At 35.4% G+C, this 22,674-nt stretch overlaps 1 protein-coding gene across 3 annotated transcripts in view; it reads left to right on the forward strand.

The window, feature by feature from the left end:
- Positions 1-22,674, forward strand: part of LOC113231154 (carbohydrate sulfotransferase 11) — a 140,810-nt gene that overhangs the window by 16,351 nt on the left and 101,785 nt on the right. For 2 of the 3 annotated variants that reach the window (XM_026465348.1, XM_026465349.1), the window contains exon 2: positions 22,413-22,554. In XM_026465348.1, the coding sequence (XP_026321133.1) occupies positions 22,423-22,554 (132 nt within the window). In that variant the 5' untranslated portion in view covers positions 22,413-22,422. Of the gene's footprint in view, positions 1-22,401; positions 22,555-22,674 lie in introns of those variants that run through there. The other variant, XM_026465347.1, reaches the window with a different exon arrangement.

The following is a 22,674-nucleotide window of genomic DNA, read 5'->3' on the forward strand; positions in this document are numbered from 1 at the left end:
ATTCTCTCATCTAGTACAGTGGTTGGCGAGTAGGCGGTCGGCGCGGATTATGTAGCTCGGTGTCCGCAACACATGGTTTAGTAGAATACGCTGGTTCGAAAAATTATAGTACAGCTCAGCCATCTTACCTATTTCTGAACACAGTAATGTCAGCATTACTGTGTTCCGGTTTTGAAGGGTGCTAGTGAAATTACAGGCACATGGGACTTGTTAACTTATGTCGCAGGGTGACAGGCGCAGCCAGCAGTGCCCTAACAGTTGCAGTGTCTAAGTGGCATTGCAACTGTTATATAGTGTGTAGTTACGTTATATATCAGGCGCACGACTTGTTCGTTCCGTCACTTGATATTATAAAACAAAAACAAATTGTAAAAAATACTTAACTGCCTCAGCGGCTGAACGGTTACCGTGCTGGTCTGCCACGCAGAGGTCTCAGGTTCGTTTCCCCCCGGAAATATTTCTATCCCCTACAATTTAATTATCTTATGAGTTTGAGTGTCATTTGTGGTTGTCTATGCGTGTGTCCATGGCATCCGCGATACAGGGTTTTCCCTGAGTCTTAAGTGTGTGCGTTATTATTATATGAATAAACTTAATTACAATCTATTTAATCATACCTTTACGTTTTCTTTATATTTGTAATTAATTTTTATAAAATAATTAAACTATTAAATAATTAAAAACTTTATAGAAAAATAAAACCTTTATTTTGAATGGCCGTTTCCTCAACGGTGATAGAAAATCTCGTAAATAGTGCACATATGATACACGGCTATGTGGGTCATTATAATGTTTATTTTGAATGCGATTTAAAAATTCAATAACAAAATCTTGAATCTACAAAACCATTTCCCTGTTTACTGTATTGATTTAAAGAAATTAGAGAACGGATGTTCCGCTAATAAAAGTTTATGTACCAACCATTGAGTTTGTATTATGGTATTTTTCACGCCACCTATAAATTTCACCGGCGTAAAATCGGCGTGGCGAAAATTTCTTTTACTTTAATAAACTATAAGTTTCTTTTTCAATTATTTAAAAAAAAACTTGAACTATATTTTTTTCAGTATATTAATTACGTAACGTTTATGTATATTCTATTCATACTAGATTTAAATTACAAGCGATAATTTTTATTGTTATTGCATTGTTTTACAAACACTAAGATTTATTTTTAATTGAATTTTTACTACCGTGATCATATATTTTTTTGTGTAAAAGCTGTTTAAGCCCAGTACAAGGATCCGCAAGAGGCACATAGAGAAATTCGTTTAGTTGGCAGAACGATAACCACGTTTAGGCAATAGACGCTGATTCGATTTCGTGGTCTGGCGGCAGCTGGATCAAAATTTTTTTTTATAATACCAAGTGACGGGACGAACAAATCGTACGCCTGTTGGTAAACAACATGCCTATCTATAACAGTTGCAGCGCCGCTCAGAACTTTAAATCGCAAAGATCCTAGAGGCACTGCCGCTGCGCCCGCCCGTCACTCTGAGACATAACGCGATTACACACGGCAGCTTTTAGCAGCGACGCAAACGCGCGTTCGTGAAATGCGCGATTTCATCGATGTAATCGTCTACAAATCCCAAGTGTAGCGATGCAATCGCGCGTTTGTATCGACGCAGTCTCGCGCTTGCATCGCGTTTGCATCGTTGCTTAAAATCGTTGACAAGTTCCATGTACCTGTAATTTCACCAGCAGAATTTATTTATGTATGTGTTCGGTTTTTATATCGATCATACCTAATTCATATTATCATTTTCATATATATAGATTATATTATTTGATTATTTTTAGCAACAGTATTTATACGGAGATGATTTCAACAACGTTTTAGTGTATTTTTTTCAACGCCTGAACAATATATAGAGTGCCGACTTTGCGCCGATCACGCTACCGCTGATGATTTTACGATTGGTGCACATCTCTAGTACATATTATGTCTATTTAGTGCTTCGTTTATGAAGTTTCTATACATTTTCAAAACTTGACTTTGCACCGTAAATTAACATACTATATTATTAATTTAACAAAATACAAAATTAATAAGAAGCCTCCATTAACACTTAAGTAAATAACGCTATTCATTGGGTGAAATTGGGGGCCAGCGTTAAGGTGCCCTTAGGCGTTCCTTACGGTATACCTTGCTACTAGATGAATGGAAGCTGCCACCTATTTAGGCGGTCGAGCCTTCTAAACTGTGGTTTATGAGGTCATAAAAATTCGGAAAGGGTAGTCTGTGTGTGTATGTTGCGCGATTACTTCGAAATTTGTAAATCGAATTCGATGATTTCTTTTTTGTTGGAAAGGGGGTACTTGAATAGTGGTCCCATTCAAATTTCAAGATAATATTCTGAAACTCAGGAAATGAATCCAATTTATTAAGTTTCACCCGCATTCCGGTAATCGATTTCAATAAAGCTTGGTACATAGATGTAATTCCAATGAGAACAAAAGATGGCATCAACGGAAAGCAAATTTTTGAAGTCGGTTTTTTTGTACAGTATATTTTTTATCGAGGGACTATAACGAGCCAATATAATACCCGAGGTGATTAGACAACTTTAGCGAGCTTTCATTGGCTTTTAGCCTTGAGTTGAAACTTTACTTTTCACTTAAATTGCCAGAAAAAATTTTTTTTTTCAATCGTATTCGCTTTACAACAAATCTACGAACCAAAATTCTGAAGTTTTTGAGGTGTTTTTTTTTTTCAATCAGACATGTACAACAAACGCACTAACGCGGGAAAGCAATATGGCACCACCATGTATGCGGAAAAGCTACTGAACTAAATCCGAGCGTACTACTGGCTGTTTGAGTTTGTTCACTCAAAGTAAATTAAAAAATTAAGTCCTTTTTACTCCGGAATAAAGGATTCACTTTACTCCCGCTACGTAAGGCTATATTGACATACTATACGAGCATGGGAAGTAAAAAGTAAATTTCTATCAAGGTTTGATTTTGAAAAAGTTTAACGTTACAAAACTTTGAATAACTTTATTTGTGACGTGATACCGCAATATTCCCTGACACAGTTATAACTAAGAACACAGTTAGAGCACCCGTTACCGTATTTTAATCAATCTCGTTGATCCCGATCAATTGTATACGAGATCCATTGTACACTCGATTGATGAGATACGACCTCGTGCTAAGCCTACCCAAATTGGTTAGAATCGTACTTCCTATGTCCAAGTTTCAATACAGAGGTCTGTGTAAAATTGTCGTCGTCTTTTCTATCCACTAAGAAAAGATCCCATGCGTCAATATAAACTTTACGAGTCGAAGACCTGTATAACTTGGTCAAGTTTGTACTTTATAGGTGATTGGCGTATCTATGAAAAGTGTGTAGACAATGTCAATAATTGCTCATATTTTTTGCACAACCTTTTAACAATAGACTTTTATAGTAAGTGAGATGTGCAGTTAATTGTACAGTAACTTTATTTTATTTAATGTTCTTTTTTTAACGATTGATGTTTTTAACAAGAACTTGTTAAATAAAGTCAATTTGTGTGATGTTGTCTTGTATTTGAACATACAAACGTCATCAAGTTTTATAGAGATATTTTAAATAAAGCTTCTCATAGTACAATGTTTTAATAAAGATTTTTAAAAACTAGTTGGTGGCAATCTTATTTAGAAACAACTCTTTTTTGAATATTTTAAAACTGGATTCTTGCCAATATATCTCGATGACCATTGACCACTTCCCGTGTAACTGGCATAATAAACTTATCATCAGTTTAAAATAAAACATGTGATAAAAAAATAAAATTAATCATTTCTCTTGTTTGGAATTTTGAATATTTTATGTTTGTTGGCATTTGTTTAAATTGCGTTAGGAATTTAAAATCAGACTGATATGTGTTTTTTAAATTGGCATGCCTAGCATCCTAGGACAATGGCTTATATAATACATTTTTATTTCATGGTTTTAAGTTTCAATGTAGTATATTATTTGTTTTTAAATCAAAAATATTTCAATTCTATTGATATTTTCACCAATATATATTATTATATCATATTTATATCAATCAGATTTTTTCTATTTATCGTATCAAAGGCCTACTATCAAATTGACGTGTGTATCCAGAACAATCTGGATTGTTCCAGAACATAAATCATTGAAACTTTAAGTGTTAAGCAAAATAAACGATTACGTAACACGAAAACTATTATGAAGCATTGCTGTAGTTTGTTATTTCCCATTAATAAAGATCCACCTACTGGAAAATGGTAAACATATTTTGACATATAACTGTTTCTTATAATCTGTCTTTTTTTTAAGATAGAGTAAAATGACAGTTCACTGCGCAAATGTTACCCGCTTACAAGCATCTAGTGATTGCAGTCGATAAATATATTCTATCGACTATCGACTGAATGTTGATTACGCAATAAATAGTCGAATTTGTTTCGTTTGAATCATAAAGGCACATTATTCGTTCAACTGTTGTTCATACATACACTGCATTTAGAATTATGTCTATTGTAAAAACATACACATATTTTATACACATAAGATATATTTTAAAGTTTTTCATTTCAATTCAATATGGATAATGAAATCCACATGTTCTTATTACAATGTGTAGGAATAAAAACATATTTTGATACTAGTAGGCCAGCTGTCAATATAAGAATGAAGAAGGCAATAACGCAATTAGTACCCAATAATTAGAACGTCGTAATATTCGCAATTCAAACATTCATCCTTTTTGGCTTTCGTTCACAATCTGTCGATAAAACTGTCGTTAGCAACTACATAACTATTTAAAATTTTATGAAAACTGGCAACCCTGGAAATGTCATTTTACTCCGTCTTCAAAAAAGACAGACTAAAGCAATTACGCTTGTTTTGTCATTCGATTATTATATGGAGTAATATAAAATATTCACTTAATTTGAAATGTTTATTTTACGTATGTAACATATTTGCAATTCTAAACGTTTTAATATAATTATAATAGTAAGCCTATATAGTCCCAGTGCTGGTCGCAGGCATTCTCTTACAGTGAGATGGCTAAGCCTGTACCACGCGGGCCCAATGTGGATTGGTAACTTCACACACATCATTAAATTTCTTTGCAGATGTGTGCAGGTTTCTTTACGCCGTTTCCCTTCACCGAAACGCTCATTAAGCTTGTATTTGCTTCAGAGGTAGGTCATACCATTTAGCTACCACGGCCGTAAACTTCGTGACAATGTTTTTCCGACTTTTTTATAGTCCTCTTTTATGGTTCCTGACCATATAAAATTTTAAATCGTTCTCGAATTAAAATTCTTAAATCTTTTCCTGCTGTCGTCACTCCTATCAAAAGTCTTGAAACGAGAGCACGAGGCTCTTCGTTTCCATAACATTAACCTTCACGTCGATTATTGCGTATTTGAGTATTGTGTTAGTTTTCTAAGGAGTGTTTCATTAATTGTATCTTTTTATTTCATTTTAATATTTGTTACAGTCTTCCTTTTTCTCTTTTACCATCTCTTACAAGAAATATTGTGGACCGAGACTTCTACATTCTCGTTTGTATAAGACTGATCTCAAGTTGACGTAGTACCATTTTTCAAAAGTCCTAGTTTCGGAGCGATTTCAATTTTGCTAATGTTGACGTTAAAGGACCTGCCAACTTTTTTTTTATTTGCTATAGCAAAGCTCTAGTTAATCTGGCCGATTTGAAGTGAAACAATTGACGACATGCGTCAATTGTTTCGAATTCGGGCGGGCCAATCGGAGCGCAGTTGTCACAGTACCTAATGATTTGGCAGAGTAGTTTTCAAACAAATTAAATGACATTTAATCATTAAATTACATGTCTCTATTTATGGTTATATACCCGATGGCCTGGTTCTAAGCGACAAGCCTGTCCATAGCAGTTGCAGTGCCACTCAGAGCTTTAAGCGCAAAGATCAGAGAGAAATGTTGACATGTCTCACGTGCCTATAATTTCACCCTTACACTTCAAAACCAGAGCGCAGTATTGCTCACACTACTGCTTGCCGCTGAAATAGGTAGGGTGCTCAGTTCTTGACTGGACGAACTTTTTCACAAGGGGCTATGCTGCTACTATTTGCCTGTTTCCATACGACACGAAATTCTTCATATTTGGGCTTTAGAAAATAGTACTATTACGTTTGGTCAGCGGCAGACAATGTTTGTTTCTACGGGAAACAATCGTGTGAAACAGTTGATTGACGCGTTCTAGATCAAACGTTTTATTAACGTGAATGGTATGCAAACACTCGCTCTCGGGGTTTGCTTCGTATGATTAATGCCAATTGGACGTAGTTGTGATAAAAAGATTCAAGTCACAATTGGTAAGTTTCGGGAAAATGGAAATAAAGTTTGCGAAATTAAATAAAATTAATTAAAAATAAAATTAATTAACTGCTGCTAGAATTCTCAACCGATCTTAATTTTTTCGTCAAATTAAAGTTTTTAGTACATAGTTTCATATCAATTACCAAATATTTCGTTAATTAACAATTAAGGTAGTTTTTTAAAAAAAATAGTACTCAAGTCCTATTTTAATTTTGTATGGCAAAAATATTTTTTCAATTATTTTTCATTTTGTTAAAATGGCCCAAAATGTGCAAAAACTGTATGTTAATTTGATGGGAAAATTAATTTTACTGTGTCTATACACTTTATCACTAACACTTCCTTCGTTAGTTTAACGATCCAAAGAGGGCCTTATGTCAAACACACAAGGTACTATTTTTAAAAAACCTTGACAATTTCTGACGTACAATCAGTGCGCAACAAGTTTATAGTACCATTTACAATTGTATGGAGAGTAACCACTATTCTGATACGATCAACTTATTGTGGTACCTACTAGTTAATCTTCTGTCAATCTCGAAACGTGTTGTTACTGCAATGTACAACACCCAGAATGTCTCTATGAGAAAACTTTAAAGAAATTTACATTGTAATCCCGGTGTTATAAATACTTTAAAAACTAATTTTTGTTGAAAAGATTTTTCCACGAAAAATAAGACTAGACATAATATTAATAGAAAGGAAAAAAACAAACTTCTTTAAGGCGAAATGATATAGTGATTGCGTAGGTTTTGAAGAGTGCGAGGTAGACGCGGAGAAATTCATTGCAAGACATTTAAACATTTTTGCCTTCTGGAAATAAAACACACCCTCTTAATGTAAAATAAGCTTATAGCCCAATGACGTATTTATTATGGAACATTGGCAAAAAAAAAACATTGAAATATCTCTAATTAATGACAATCGAATGATACTGATTTTTCCGTAGACGAACGTGTTTCACGTCCTGTAGTTTACTATCGGTATCTTTTGTTTTAATAATTAATTAAAAAATAAGTTGAATTTGTATTTTTTTAACGTCGAAATATCGATTTTCCGTGTGTTCGAAATATGTTATAACGTCTATTTTGCGTCTCAATTCACTTTAGGGAGCAACGTGTACACTTCCATATAAGGTTTTTAAGTATCCAAAATTAGCTATTTTCAGGGCTTCAAACTATAGCGGGACGAAAACTTCGTACGAAAGATAAACTTTAAGCGTCGTCGTCGCCATCGCGCGCGCAGGTGTGCGTTCATCTGCGCTTCGCCCGTCACCCTGAAACACGACAAGTCCCATGTGCCTGTAATTAATTTCACCAGCACCCTTACCCTTCAAAACCGGAACGCAGTAATGCTCACATTACTGCTTGACGGCAGAAATAGTAGTAGAGCTCCTTGTGAAAGAGTCCATCCAGGGAAGTACTGCCACCTTACCTATTTTTGCTGTTAAGCAGTAATGTCAGCATTACTGCGTTCCAATTTGGAAGGGTAAGAGTGCTGGTGAAATTACAGGCACATGGAACTTGTCAACTTATGTCTCGGGGTGACGGGCGCAGTGGCAGTGTCCCTCAGGTCTTTGCGATTCAAAGCTCTGAGGATACTGCAACTGTTATGGACAGGCACGTAGCTTACCATCAGGCGCACGACTTGTTCGTCCCTTCACTTGATATTATAAAAAAAGTATATAAGGTAATCTACTGCTCCTGCTGCTGATAAATAGTGCTTAATGAATTTTACGGATTGAAGAGAAGTTTGCTTACATAAAAAAAAAAAACAATTTAAACTGGAAGCGTTAACATCTGATAATCTATATTCCTAAACAAACAATCGTGAATGTTAGCAATTTATCGTGAGGAGATAAATGGTCTGTTATTTAGCACAGAAACTACGCTCTCACCTTTGTAATAAACACAAAATATGCTAATTTTCAAGTACTCAGAACATAACTGAGCAGCCGTTCGGCACGTTTTACGGGCTTGCGTTAATTGCTCCATTAACTCTAAATGATGTCACTACAAGCGTTTCCTGTATCTCATTTGTACTCGTTAGAAACGTAGTAGCCTAATGGTTTGACCTACCGTCTCTCAAGCAGAGGTCATGGGTTCGAATCCGGGATCTCGCTTCTAAGTTTCTCGAAATTTATGTGCCAAATTTAATTTGAAATGTACCATGAGCTTTTCGGTGAAAGAAAACATCGTCACCTAAAACCTAAAACCTACAAGTCGCAGAAGGTCTCAGCAGAACTCTCACAAAATATATTAAATCTCCAACCCGCATTACGTCAGCGTGGCTAATATGGCACAAGCCCTCGCCTTAGAGGAGACCCGTGCCCAGCAGTGAGACGCATAAACGGGTTGATGACGACGTGGGCGACTCGTTATTCGCGACGTCTCAACTAAAAATGTAATAATTATAATTATCAATACAAACACCGAACACTTACAAAAAATTCTATCAAACCGTACCAGACGTTATGTCAACTAAGCCACGGAACGAACCAGCGGACCTCACAAAGTTTTCTATGTGCTTGTCGGGTATTTGTATTTGGTTTTCAACGAGTTTTTAGTCGTAACGCCATCTATGAGAAATCTATGAAAGTATTTCGTCATTTTTTCTAAGTGTTCGATCTTTGTATTAATAACTGTAACAGACTAGTGGAGTATTTCACAAAAAATAATTTGATATCCATTCAATACAAATTTAATGTAATAATTATTGTATAAATACCAGAAGTCGAGCAGAATATTATAAAATATCAGTTTGTCAAATGTAAAAAAAAACAAATAACGTTTTGCATTCGAAAAAAGCCTAACTCTATAGGGGAACAGTAAAAAAGTTTGAATTATAATAACAATGTCCATGGGCGACCTGGTCTCATATAACGGAATACTTAATTTGAAAACAGAATATCTTCGATTGTCTTTCGATTTTGATTATATATGTGGCCAGTGGTTCTTAAGTACGTTGTTATCATAATTCAACCTCTTTTTTTATTTCTTTTCTTCTAAATATGACTATATTCGGTATGTAATATGACTGTAGTATAGGTATTTAGACAATAATCTAAAATAAATGGTTACATAAATAAGGTTATATTTCCTTCATTACATGTTTATTTTAAACACTTAATATTACCAGTCGTCTTCACAAAGTCACAAATTCATTTAAGGGAACTATCTAAGGGTTAACCAAAATTTTCCGGTCACTAGGTTTAAAGCTATAGTGAAACAAAAACTTTATACTAAAGGATTTTTTTTTATTATACAGCTTCCTGCGTACATGGATGACAAAAACTTATCGTAGTGGCCCGTTTAGCTCTTGCAGGTTGTCTCGATCTACAATGTTTGAAATAAATATTGTAAATGATAAATGCACAAATGTTTATTTACAACAACCTCAAGAGTTTCGTACTCATCCTTCTCAGGGGAATCTACCTTACGAATGAGCGGTAGAGTTTAATCAATATGACGATTTCAAGTGTACACTTATTTATGAAATAAAGATTCTTTGACATTGACTTTTTTTTTATAAAAAATAAGTGCGCATTTGACCTCCATCTCACCTGATGGAAAGTGACAATGAGGTCGAGGATGTAGCATGCACACCTAAATAATGCCTATTCACTGTGGCCTTGAAAAGGTCCAAATTATAGCGTTCGGAGAATAAGTCTGCAGGCAGGGAATTCCACTCCCTAGCCATACAAATGTGGAAGTGAAACGCTTCGTCTAGGAACCCCCGCCCTCGTCTAGTCTCCCGATGATGGAAAGGGGAAGGCGGAATCAAATTATGCAATTCCATCGCACACTCTGCGTGATATATCCTGTAGAATACCGACAAGCTGGCAACTCTACGGCGGTGTACAAGGCTTTGCAGCTTCGCTTCTACTAGTTCCGAGTCACCTATAAGCGTTTTAGTACGCTTGTCTATTCAATCCAAGGTGGCCAGTTGGTATTTAGCAGAGCCATCCCATAAGTGGCAGCAGTACTTCATAAACGACCGGACTTGTGCTTGGCACAGCTGAAGCAACTGTCCCGGTGTGAAGTATCGCCTCACCTTGGAAACGATGGCAAGCTTCTTGGCTGTATTTTTGGTCATGGATTCAATTTAACTGCCGAAGTTCAAATTGGACGACAGGTCCATTCCAAGTAGATGAAGACGGTCGGCTATCGGTATGGATATATCACGAAAAATCGGAGTCAGGTGAAAGGGACTACGTTTAGTGGAGAAAAGACACGCCTGCGTTTTGGTAGCATTAAATTTGACAAGATTGGCATCGCCCCAATCGGGGACTGCCTTAAGTGTTAAATTCAAACGACTAACCATGGACTCTCGACAAGACTGGATTTCTTCTCCACTGACCCTTGCATTGGTCAAGTACCTGTCCACAACTGTGCTGTCATCAGCATACCCAAAGGTACCTGGAATCAACATATCGTTTATATGCAGCAGAAAGAGGGTTGCGAACAGTACAGAACCCTGAGGAGCTCTATCTATCGCCCGATGTTCGGAAGAGTAGCCTTCTAAGACCACTCGAATCGAACGTTCACTCAAAACATCCGAAATCTAATTGCAAAGGTCAGTGGAAAGCCCATAAGTGGGAAGCTTGCTTAAAAGGCTTGCGTGCCAGACCCCGTCAAAGTCCATAGAAATGTCTAAAGACACTGTAATGGCTTCGCCATGCTCTTCTATAGTCTCGCTCCATAAGTGAGAGGCATACACAAGAAGATTCCCAGTAGATCGCCCTCTTCGGAATCCGTACTGGCGATCACTGAGGAGATCTTTGTCTTCATGGTACGACAGGAGATGGTTGTTAAGTACACGTTCCATAGTCTTGCAGAGTATGGAAGTGACTGAGGTAGGTCTATAGTTGACAGGGTCAGCTCTGCTTCCTTTTTTAGGCACTGCTTGCATATTTGCAAGCTTCCTCAACCTGGGAACTACACCAGTTTCAAGCGAGACTATTGCTGGAATTCCATCGGGCCCGCTAGCTTTATGCACGTCTAGACTTCGCAGAGTTCTGAGTACCTCTTTTTGGCGTACGCGAACTGGCGCCATAGCAAGTCCAGTCTGAGGTAAAGAAGGTGGTAGGTAGCCTGCGATATCCAGATGCGAACTCTCTGCAAAGAGTGAGGCGAAGAGATTCGCCTTCTTTTCCGGGTCTTTTGCCTTTCCTCTTTCTATGGGCCAGCGAACCGTCTGGCCTCAGCAGAGATGATAATGAGTTGCTACTAAAGTTTTTTTCGACCAGAGACCAAAAGGACTTGCTGCATGCTGGTAAAGAGGCACACATGATCGAACTTGGCCCAGCGTAACACACTTTTGCTCTTCTTGGCGGCTTTATTAAGGCTTTCTTCAGATTCCGAGTATTCGGAGTTTTGCGTAGTCGAGGATCGGCCCAAGCTTGGTACACAGGCTGTTTTTGTGCTTCAGCAAGACTACATCAGTCAGCGTTAAACCATGGACGAGCTTGGGGTCCATTGGGTACATCGAAGTATGGTATTATAATATTCCATGCCCAATCGCAAGACCTCAACTACAGCATCAACACAGCTCGACGAATCTTCTGAAGTAAAGCAAGCCTGTCAGGGATATGAGCAAAAAATGGCGCATTTCCTCCCAATCTGCTAACCTGTATCGCCACACCCGCCTCGCCTTAACAATTAGTTAACAAACATTTTCCAACAGAATTTTAATGATATTAATAATAAAAATTAGATTAAGTATTTAATCTTATTATCAACGTTCGCCGTCTGTTCCACATCAAAATGAAAATTATATTTCTCCCTTCATATACAGGATGTTACCAAACAAACTCATCAATAAATTATTAGACTACCAAAGCAAGCTTCCTCTGTCATTGGTGTCACACGTATTACGGGTAAGAAAACAATGAACATTACATAAGGATGTCGTAACTAATGCACCTCTTATGGTATTCGAAGTGTTGTATTGTCCTTTCTGATTACTAAAAAGACAACACCGCTATATTCTTGTGTGTAATAAAATAGAAATTACAGATTAAATTCAGACGACAAGAACAGCGTGTTAAATCGCCGATGATGAAAATTTAATTGAAAATTCTTTCGCGTCGTGGTGATAATCGCTACTGACGATGAACATAAAATGTTTCATATCCCAATATTATATCATTCAACAGCTGCAGAATCACGCGAAAAACGCTTTAGACATTTTCGTAACAAAAACATAAGAACCAAACAAATTCATGTATTTCGTTTCATATTGTTCTTTTGAGTTCACAAAAAAAAATCATTTTTGAGTTGAAAAAGCGGATTTCCTGATTTTTCGTTGTTTTAAAAAAGTTACTATTATTTACGTTATTCACACTATAGAGGTGACTGGAGGGAAAAAGAAAAAGAAGAATTTAAAAAATCATCATGTTCAATTTTCCTACCTACCTAATTGCTAGACACATCAAGAATATGCCACTAAATACAATACAATAATTCTTGAATTTCAAAGGGAGGTGTTACCCACATTTTATTTCCTTTTGTTTATAAAGTCAATATGATGTATCGAGTACAGATCCCATGATCACGGGTGACTGAGATGGTAAAGTGAACCAGTTATGTCCAATATTAACGAAAAAGTGAAAAATAGTGTGGTTACCCTGTAACCCCATAAAGGGTCCGAAACGTTGGTTTGTTTAAAAAAATAATTATACGCGATTTAAATTCGAATTAATAGTTTCATTGGCAATGTAAATATACTTTGCCCATTTCCATCTCTCTGATCATAATAAAACATTGTACGTAATTTAAAGTAACAACTTACAATTGACACAACGATTAACGGTATTTTTATAATTAGAAGTTCAATACGTTGCTGTAGTATTCATTCAAAAATAAACATGGAACATAAATAAATATGGAGCCACCCTTTTACCCGTCTGTGTGTGTATTGTAAGTGTGTATGCCTGCATTATTAAGTTCGGAAACAATGCGAGCACGCAAGGCCAGGACTTGTTTCCTGTAATTACGGGAACGTGATCGAGGAATTGAAATTAGAACACAATGACATGCACGTACTATTCGGCATATTTAATGGGGCCCACTGACGACATTTGTCATTTTCTTTTCATATAAATATGTGTCTATATTCAAAAAGACATATATTTGTAAAAAAATACAACGAACCGAAATTCGGTTACTACGGAATTTCAGCAGCAATGCAAACGCGGATGCTGTAGCGATGCATTGCATCGATGCACAGTCATCGGGTGTAGCCACTCTTAGAGCATTTGGAAACTACGTCCAACTCGTACCAGTTCGGAATCCCAGAAATGACGGTCCGAAATGTCACAGGGATCGATTTATCTCTAGGTGTACAAGCGATTAGGTGTAATAGCGACATCCGAAATGGGTGCAATTTTTCTAGGTTTGTATGGTCTCGGATTCTGAACGAATACTAATTGGAAGCACTGCGCAAATGCGCTTAGTAATAAAGCCACATGTCATCATACGTAAACGTACTTTTATCTCATGAAAATAATACGGACTCCATGACACAAATCGTGCATGCATGAGAATTTACATACAACTCTCCTATTTTAAGCATGAAAATGTTAACGACTAATTTCGTTTGTAGAATTTTAAATGTCTTTCTTGAAAAATTTTAATTTTGTAAATGGCCAATTTTTTCCGATTAATTAAGAACAGAGTAACGTTATCACATAAAACTATTTTAACTTTTTTATAAAACAGGGCAAAATAAAAAGTAAAAACCGTAAAGTAAAGTTTTGTAGCAGTAGAGCTCCTATTTCTGCAGCCAAACAGTAATGTCAGCATTACTGTGTACCTGTTTTGAAGGGTAATGGTGCTGGTGAAATTATAGGCACATGGAACTTGTTAACTTATGTCTCAGGGTGACGGGCGCAGTGGCAGTGCCCCTCAGATCTCTACGATTTAAAGCTCTGAGTGGTACTACAACTGATATGGACAGGCGAGTAACTTACCATCAGGCGCACGACTTGTTCGTCCCGTCACTTGATATTACAAAAACAAAAAAAAAGAAAACGAAATAATTATGTCTTTGTCTTAACTATTAATACAAAGATTGAATACTTACAAAAAAATCTTTCTGATCTGGCTGGATTTGAACTACTACACAACAACTAACCCACGGAACGAACCAACGGGCCTTACGAATTTTTCCATGTGCTTGTTGCGGATCTTTGTGTTGGTTTTCTATCTATTTCTTCACTCAGCCAGGTACCTTTATTGCTACCAGCAGCTGACTACAGATGTTGCTTTAATAATTGTAACAAACTAGTGGAGTAACTAAAAAAAAACAGACCTCACAAGATTGTGGAATCTTCTATTTGCCATGTTTTATTGAAATCAGTTAACAGGCAAGTGGGTGAAATGTAATAATAATAATAATGTATTTATTGTCTTCCACAGTGAAACTTATATCTATGTACATAAAATACAGTGTATCCTTTTTATTGTGGAAGACTGGTGCTCAAACTAGGTAAACCCTGAGTTATGAGACACCAGGTCTCCTCAGGTATGTAAAGTTACGTGATGTGTGTGTGTCAGTGTATGTGTGTGCGTGTATGTGAGCGAGTGAGTGCGCGTGTGCGCACGCGTGTATGTGTGTGTCTAATCATACCAGACCGCAAAGCAAACCTTCAGTCTCAACATAATTAAGTGATAATAACCATTTAGTTATTGCCACTTTATTCTCTCTCGCAGTCTTGTAATAAATAAACGGGATTCATCCCTTAATTTGCGACCTTTGGACGTGGAATATTTTCTTCAAATTTGAATGGCACCACAACTGCAGTATCCCTTTTCCAATAAAAAAAAATCATCGAAATCGGTTCACAAATGTCGGAGCAATCGCGTAACATACAATCACAAAAAAATACGGCCGAATTGAGAACCTCCTCCTTTGTTTTAAAGTTGGTTAAAAGGACATCTATCGACGTTACCGTTTCGCATTAAATTAACGACTGTGACCTCATACCCCTTTTGAATTTTTATGACCTCATAAACTATACTTTAGAAATGGTGTTTATGGTAACGTCGTTGTTTTCAATTTATATACCACGCATGTGATATTGTCTCATATTTTATTTTATTTATTTTTTAATTAGAAAGGTACACCGCTTAATTAGCTGGTAGTTTCATTCATCTAGCAGCAAGGTGTATTTTTATTATGCATACACAAAAAATATACAATCGAGTTAATCAACTCCGCCTTTTTTTAAAATCAATTAAAAATGCACGATAATCAGCAATGGAATCGGCATGGATTCATGAAAAGAACATTTTTAACAAAACGTTGAAACATTCCAAGTAATCATGTAATACGAAACATCATGTAAACACGGAAATAACTACTACTACATCATTTGTCGACAATAAACTATTAAAAACCCGACAACATCCCGTATTCATTACAAATTTTTCCCACGGTAAAGGAATTGGAATGTAATTTCCGAAATAGAGATGCTTCATCACCGACTTGTATCGATTATTCGATCTTATGAAACAAGAGTCTTTGAACGAAAAATGTTCTCGGTCTTGATAGTTTTTCTATAAAATGCAAAAAAAATAGAAATTTAAAAAAAATTTAGAAACTTTATACAAAATACTTTTATTGTGAAGCTATCTACACTAAAAAGGCAATTGAACTAAAAAAAATTACTATTTACATTGACTTCTTAGACTTCAACGAAAATTTTTTCTCAGATCTAAATCGATTTGTTTTTTCATACAAATCAATGTTTCAGGCTCTTTACAGATCCAATGGTTACGGCTGACATAAAACTCAAATTATTTATTTCAATATATGAATTAAAAATATTAATATGTTCTATACGCTTATTTTTATTAGTCTAAATATATTTTAGTTATATATTTAGACTAACAATCACACACTAGATCTTTGAATATTTAAATTTTGTTCACTCATTCCATTTTATAATTAAAATTGTATGTTTCAAAGAAAAGTCGATTTGACAAAATTTTAACATCGAAAGCTATTTTCAGTGCGACATTACATTCTTTATTCTTTTCTATGCATCTGACGCACCTTGGGCATATATCGTATAGATGGCACGTGTATGTCATCGATACGATAAGAAGAATATCCCAACACTATTCCAAGGAACACCGAGGTCGTCCAATCTAACGTCCAACCGAACCAATTTACTCGAGCGCGCAGAGGATAACGCCTTAAAAATTTATTCTCTATTCCACGGTCTTCGTCCCAAATTCCATTGTTAGAATGCCACTTGAAAAATTGATTAATTCCATTTCTTACTCTTTTTTGTTTGTCTTTTACCCGCGTTACTGTTTGTTTGTGCCAAGAAACAAAATCATAACTAATTGTTATATTTATTTTATTGCATAATCATGATGTTTTTACTACCATGATATTCATATAATTTTGTGAAAATTTTCCACTAGTTTGTTATTATTATTCACATTATATCGCACTGTTAATACAAAGAGTATATTTTTTTCAGAAGTGATGCAAAACTAATTACCCATTTTCTGTAGAAGATTATTAAAATTTATATACATATTACTGTTTATTGCAGACATTTAAAAGATTTCCTACTTACCAAGTTATTTAAAAAGAAAAATAAAAAAATATTTCATATTTTTAAGTAAGGATATGTTTTGTCTAGAACCATCTCACAAAAAGTTTGTCTCATTTTGAGTTAAGTAGATTTCTTTTGATTATATACTCTAAAGGCGATTGTATTGATATGTTGAGGTTCAAATTTTACGTTCAGCAATAGCATAATCTTGAATTTCACATATTTTGCGTTACCACACTATTGTAACAGCAGTGCGATATATTTATAAGTTTCTCACACAAAAAGTCGTTTAAACATAAAGTTTAAATACAAAGATTTGTACAATCACACAGAGACATTTCTAACTGACACGATCTATTATAGGTCAGTTGGTAAGAGCGGTAGCCACGATGAGGTAACAGACGCTGGTTCGAGCCCAATCGGATCGAAGAATTATTTCTTTGTATGTGTTCGATCTTTGTACCAATTTTTATAAAAAAACCGATCTCAAAAGTTCGTGCAAATATATCCATTTGCCAAATTGTATTGAATTCGTTTACCGGAAAGTGCTCGAAACCGGATATCCCCTACTTTGCCACCCTTAGAGGTGGAATATTTTCTTCAAATTTAAATGGGACCAATACTGAGGTACCCTCTTTCCAATAAAGAAAGAAACATAAAAGTCGGTTCACAAATCGAGTAATTTATTTAGCGTAACATACACATAAAAAACAGTCTAATTCAGAAAGTTTTCCTTTTTTGAAGTCGATTAATAAAAACGAATGGTTACCTAATTCAATTAAATAACTCGATAAGTAGGTACCTAAAAAAATAATGCATTTTCAGTTTTCATACCCACTATGCCCTACACTTGTAGAGCAAGAATGATGCAACTAAACCCACGCGCAATTGGCTTAACGTCTAGTCAGTTATGCGAGAGCTGATGAGATAAATACGAGTATGTGTCATTTTAATCGTAGAACACGTAATAGAGTCAGTATTGTGCTTAAAATTAAAAGTGACGCTAAAATCTTCCGTAGTTAACGTTTGAATGCCGTAATTAGGTAACCGAGTGCCGAAATTAATGTAGCGGTGGGTTCGTTATCTGATAAGGTGCCAAGTCGGACTTGGTGCCGTATGATCACGGAGTTGCGATTGAAACGTAAATAGAGCAGACCAACAAAGCGGTCCTTTGATGACATACGAAAACTACTACGAAGGGACACCTATAGGAAAGATTGCGTGGGTGAAATGGAATAAACCGAATTTGTCACTTTTAGAGGTGGAATATCATCTTTCCAATTACAAATGAATCTCAGCCCAGAGTACTAAAAAAACCGACCTCAAAAGTTCGTGGAATTACATCTATTTGCCAAGTTTTATTGAAGTCGGTTACCGGAAAATGCGCGGAATCAATTAATTCTCTAATTGCTACCCTTAGAGGTAAAATATTTTATTCAAATTTAAATGGGACCACTACTGAGGTACCCTCTTTCCAACAAAAAAAAGAATCATCAAAATCGGTCCACAAACTTAGCCAGAGTTACCGCATAATATACGTACAAAAAATACTGACGAATTGAGAACCTCCTTTTTTGAAGCCGGTTAATTAGCTCACATTTGTCAGAATAATCGCGTACCTACCATATACACAAAAAAATAGAGTCGCTTAAATATAGGACAGAAGGCTGATCATGTTTGGGATTGTACTAACAAAGGCTAACAATGATGATCAGTTAAATAACTCTCTTCCTTTGGCATCACCACTGTCGAGTAAAAACCATTAACAATAACTTTCCTTTTTATAACAACAAAAGGCTATTTTTTTTCAGCCCGTGTGTTTATAATGACCAGCCAACGCCATGTTTTGATGAATGTTCCGAAGCTCGATCATAAATCATTTACTGTGTGCTTATTGTGGACTTTTTGTTTACGTAACTACAATTTGAGCCAAGAAATTTGTTTACTTGAAAAATGTAATGTTAGTTTTAGAATGTTTATTCTGTTATGCACAATTTTGTTACATTGCAACATATTCGTGTTGTCTAGCTCATGTGTAATGTGTATGTACACGTACCTCGAAAGAGTGGATTTATTTTTCTTTTATATTTTAAGATCCAAATATTTTTGTAGTTTCAATCGTGTACAATCAAGAGTATGGACAAACTTAACTTTGGACTTTGGACCATTTTCTTATCACAAGCGGAATGGAGTAATTTTTTTTACGACATCAATGCCGGGACGAACAAGTGAGCGCTTGGTAGTAACATAGCAATGCACTTGGTGGACACGCCTGTCCATAGCCGCAGTGCAGTGCCACTCAGAACTTTAAATCACCTCGCTTCATGAGCCATTGGTGATGAAGAGGTATCATCATACCTTGAACCTCTACAACTGCGTAGAGACGTCGCATCACTTAGCGCCTTTGGCGAGTGCTCTGAAGAACTGTTCACCCATATCTCGCCCTCCCCTTTCCTGCTCCGAAGCACGCGTGCTGGCCTCCGTAGTCACTGTTTTACAACTAACCGTATTCCAACGCGAACTAAAAGGTTTGGTGGTACCTTCCACTGTCGCACAGTTGAGAAGTGGAACTCCCTTCCAGGGCACGTATTCCTTCCGTCTTCCGATATGGGGTCTTTCAAACGAGGCGTGAAGAGGAATCTTGTAGGCATGCAGGGTGGAGGTGGCTAGGGCAGTGATTGTATCAACACTGCACTAGGTACCTTCACGTTTGGGTTCCATTTTCCATTTTACATCAGGTGTAATGGAGTCATCTGTCTGTCATGTATAATAAAAAAAATCATAAAGATCTAAGGGGCACTGCCACTGCGCCCATCACCCTGAGACATGGGTTAATAAGTCCCATGCGCCTGTAATTTCACCAGCGCCCTTCAAAACCCGAACGCAATAATGCACACACTTCTGCTTGGCGGCAGAAATAAGTAGCTGCCACTTGGCAGCAGTACTTCCCTGGATGAACTCTTTATTTAAATCCTAGGGGTCAAGCTTGACGTGCTGTTAATTGTACAAACGACAAACAGAGAACGTCCATTATTACATTTGAAATATTTTAAGGTATTGATTATTCAGCTTAGCCCATTGTACTTTTTACAACTAGGAAATTCTCAAGTTTTATTAGAGTTATTAGACTTTAAATTAATTTTTCACCTCAGCAGCTCGAACAAGGCTATTTTGCTGTGTGAAATCAGTGAGCAAAATCTTATTTTGCTCACTCCGTGAGAAAAAGTAGCTTTTTGCTTTTTAAGTGGAGACTTGTCATTTAATGCGAAGGGGTCTAATACAAATTCGACATATTTCAAAATCAGTCGCTCCGTCCCTTTCACTTCATTACAAGAAAAAGGAAAAAGAAAATTATGGTTTATTCGTACTTCGATATTTAAGCTACATAGTAGACCCCCACAAAATGGCTGAACGAGTGCACGTTCGGAAACTCGTCAATTCATCTAAAAGATAAATTATGTGAGAAATACAAATACGATTTTATACTATGATAATTTAGTTTTTACAATTTTCATTAAAAATAAAGCAAGTGTTGCAATAAAAATATGCTAAATTTATAACGTCAATTAAAGATAACAATATTTACAATGTGTGATTTCAATGAATACAAGCGAGAACGTTCCGGAACGCAATAAATAAAAGCGCGCTTTCTTTTTTTTTTAATTCAAAATTTCTTATTTGCTTGCGATAGGTACTTCTTTGATAGTTAATTGGATACCTACCTACGTAATAAAATAGAAAATATGAGCGATTCCAGTGAAGTTTTTATTACTTGTCCCTTTAGTATATATATATGTTCTCGCTGCTGAGGTGAAAAGTTGTATGTATCACGCGAGAGCAAAGTTATTTTGCAGCTCGTATTTTTGAGTCCCTCGCTTCGCTCAAGATTCTAATTCTGAATCACTCGCTACACTCGTGAATCAACTATAGAATCTTTCGCTTGCTCAGGACTCAAAAACAGCACTCGCACCAAAAAACGACTTTGCTCTCTTGTTGAACAAATAACTATTATCATACTTATAATTCATTCAAATCACTAACTTAATCTCAAATTTCGATGAGGTATAACATCTGTAGTATTAATTTGTAGCAATATTTTTTCACAAAGTCTTACATAAGTAGTATCTAATGACTGAAAGAACAAACTAGAGGTCAGCAAACACGCGAATTATAGGTGACTTCTACAATCGACCTTGATCAAAAACAAAATGAACTCTACACTTTGCTTTAGCAAACCAATGAGATGTATTAGTAGACTAATTTACTACTAATGTCATGAACTACATGTTCATTACAAATGGTTTATTTCCGATTCTAATCTGACATTGACACAAAACCGTCAATTTATATAATATGACTTCATTTTTCAGTAATATCACTAGCTAGTGACATAGAATGACATAAAACACTAAAAAATGTAAGTAATAATAACGAAGAAATAGTCTAATTAATAAGTGTATATTCATTTCAATAATTTATACATTTGTTCTAACTGACGCCATTCCACGCTCTATAAATATATCATAATTGTCAGTTTTAATTTCCAAATTTGATTAGTTATAGAAATGTTATTCAAATGACTTTTTTATTTAGCTTTTTATTTAACAACGTACGTACATATAAAACTTTCACTAAAACTTAATTATCCCATTAAGGAGTACCAAACATTCATAAGTTATTTGTCACATAAAATTTTAAACAATTTAAATTTGGAATAATAAGGATTAAATTCTTATAACGATAAATTAATAAAAATATAACACGATTCCATGAATTAATTAATACTGAAACACAATTAATTTTTTATTATTTTACATTGAAATTATCTAACAACGGCAGCACCATACTAGTTTTAACAAAGTAATAATATCTTTTACCTACATGATTTTACGTGTATTATTATATTCTGTGATGAATTAACCCTTAGGGTCTGCATAGATAGCGCGGTAACAATTTGTGTGCATTTATTTACTAATTGACAAAAATTCACTCTTGACTCTCTCAAATTAAATACAGCTTGTTATCGATATCTTTTAAAAAGTCCACTACACTTATCAGACTTATTATGTTAAGATAAAAATAAGTCGTGTGATTTTATTGTGATTGCCAGTTGTATTTGTGATTTTGTAATGTGCAGTATTATTTTTTATAATGAGATTTCGAAGGTACTTTTTTATTGTATTTGCATTGTTTTGTCATTAGTAAAATCATAATTTGGGACAGGTGCCTTATATTATGATTGATTGTCATGTGCCAATCAACAAGTTAGGTCATATTTCATACAACGTGCATAAATTAATCAATAATATTTGTTATTAAATTCAACAGGTTAAATCACCATTTAAGCACAGTTTTTAAATGCAATAAAATTATTATTAATAGAAATATACTCATAGTGAAATTAAATCACAAGCAAAATCAACTGAAGTGCAACTAAAACGAATCTCAGTGCATTTGTGATGGATAACAATAGAATAAATAATTTTAAAGTGTAATAATGGGTCGTAGGAACCTCAGTATGATGCGACTGGGAAGGTGCATCGCCTTCTTGGCTGCTGCAGCGTTTCTTCTGCCGTTCACCATACTGCTGATGGTAGCAGACCAGCAGTACAACCTGACTTATAATTCCAAGAGGGTGTTCTATCAAGAGGTAAGTGTTCATCTTTATTTTATTAATGCTTTGTTTTGTGACTTAACCTGAAAAAATGACCATTAATAATAGTAGTGATCTTTTGTAATAATACGTTACAGTTGTTACAGACATTATTAT

The sequence above is a fragment of the Hyposmocoma kahamanoa genome, unplaced genomic scaffold (assembly GCF_003589595.1).
Source record: "Hyposmocoma kahamanoa isolate Upper Pololo Valley unplaced genomic scaffold, ASM358959v1 64, whole genome shotgun sequence".
Taxonomy (NCBI): Eukaryota; Metazoa; Arthropoda; class Insecta; order Lepidoptera; family Cosmopterigidae; genus Hyposmocoma; species Hyposmocoma kahamanoa.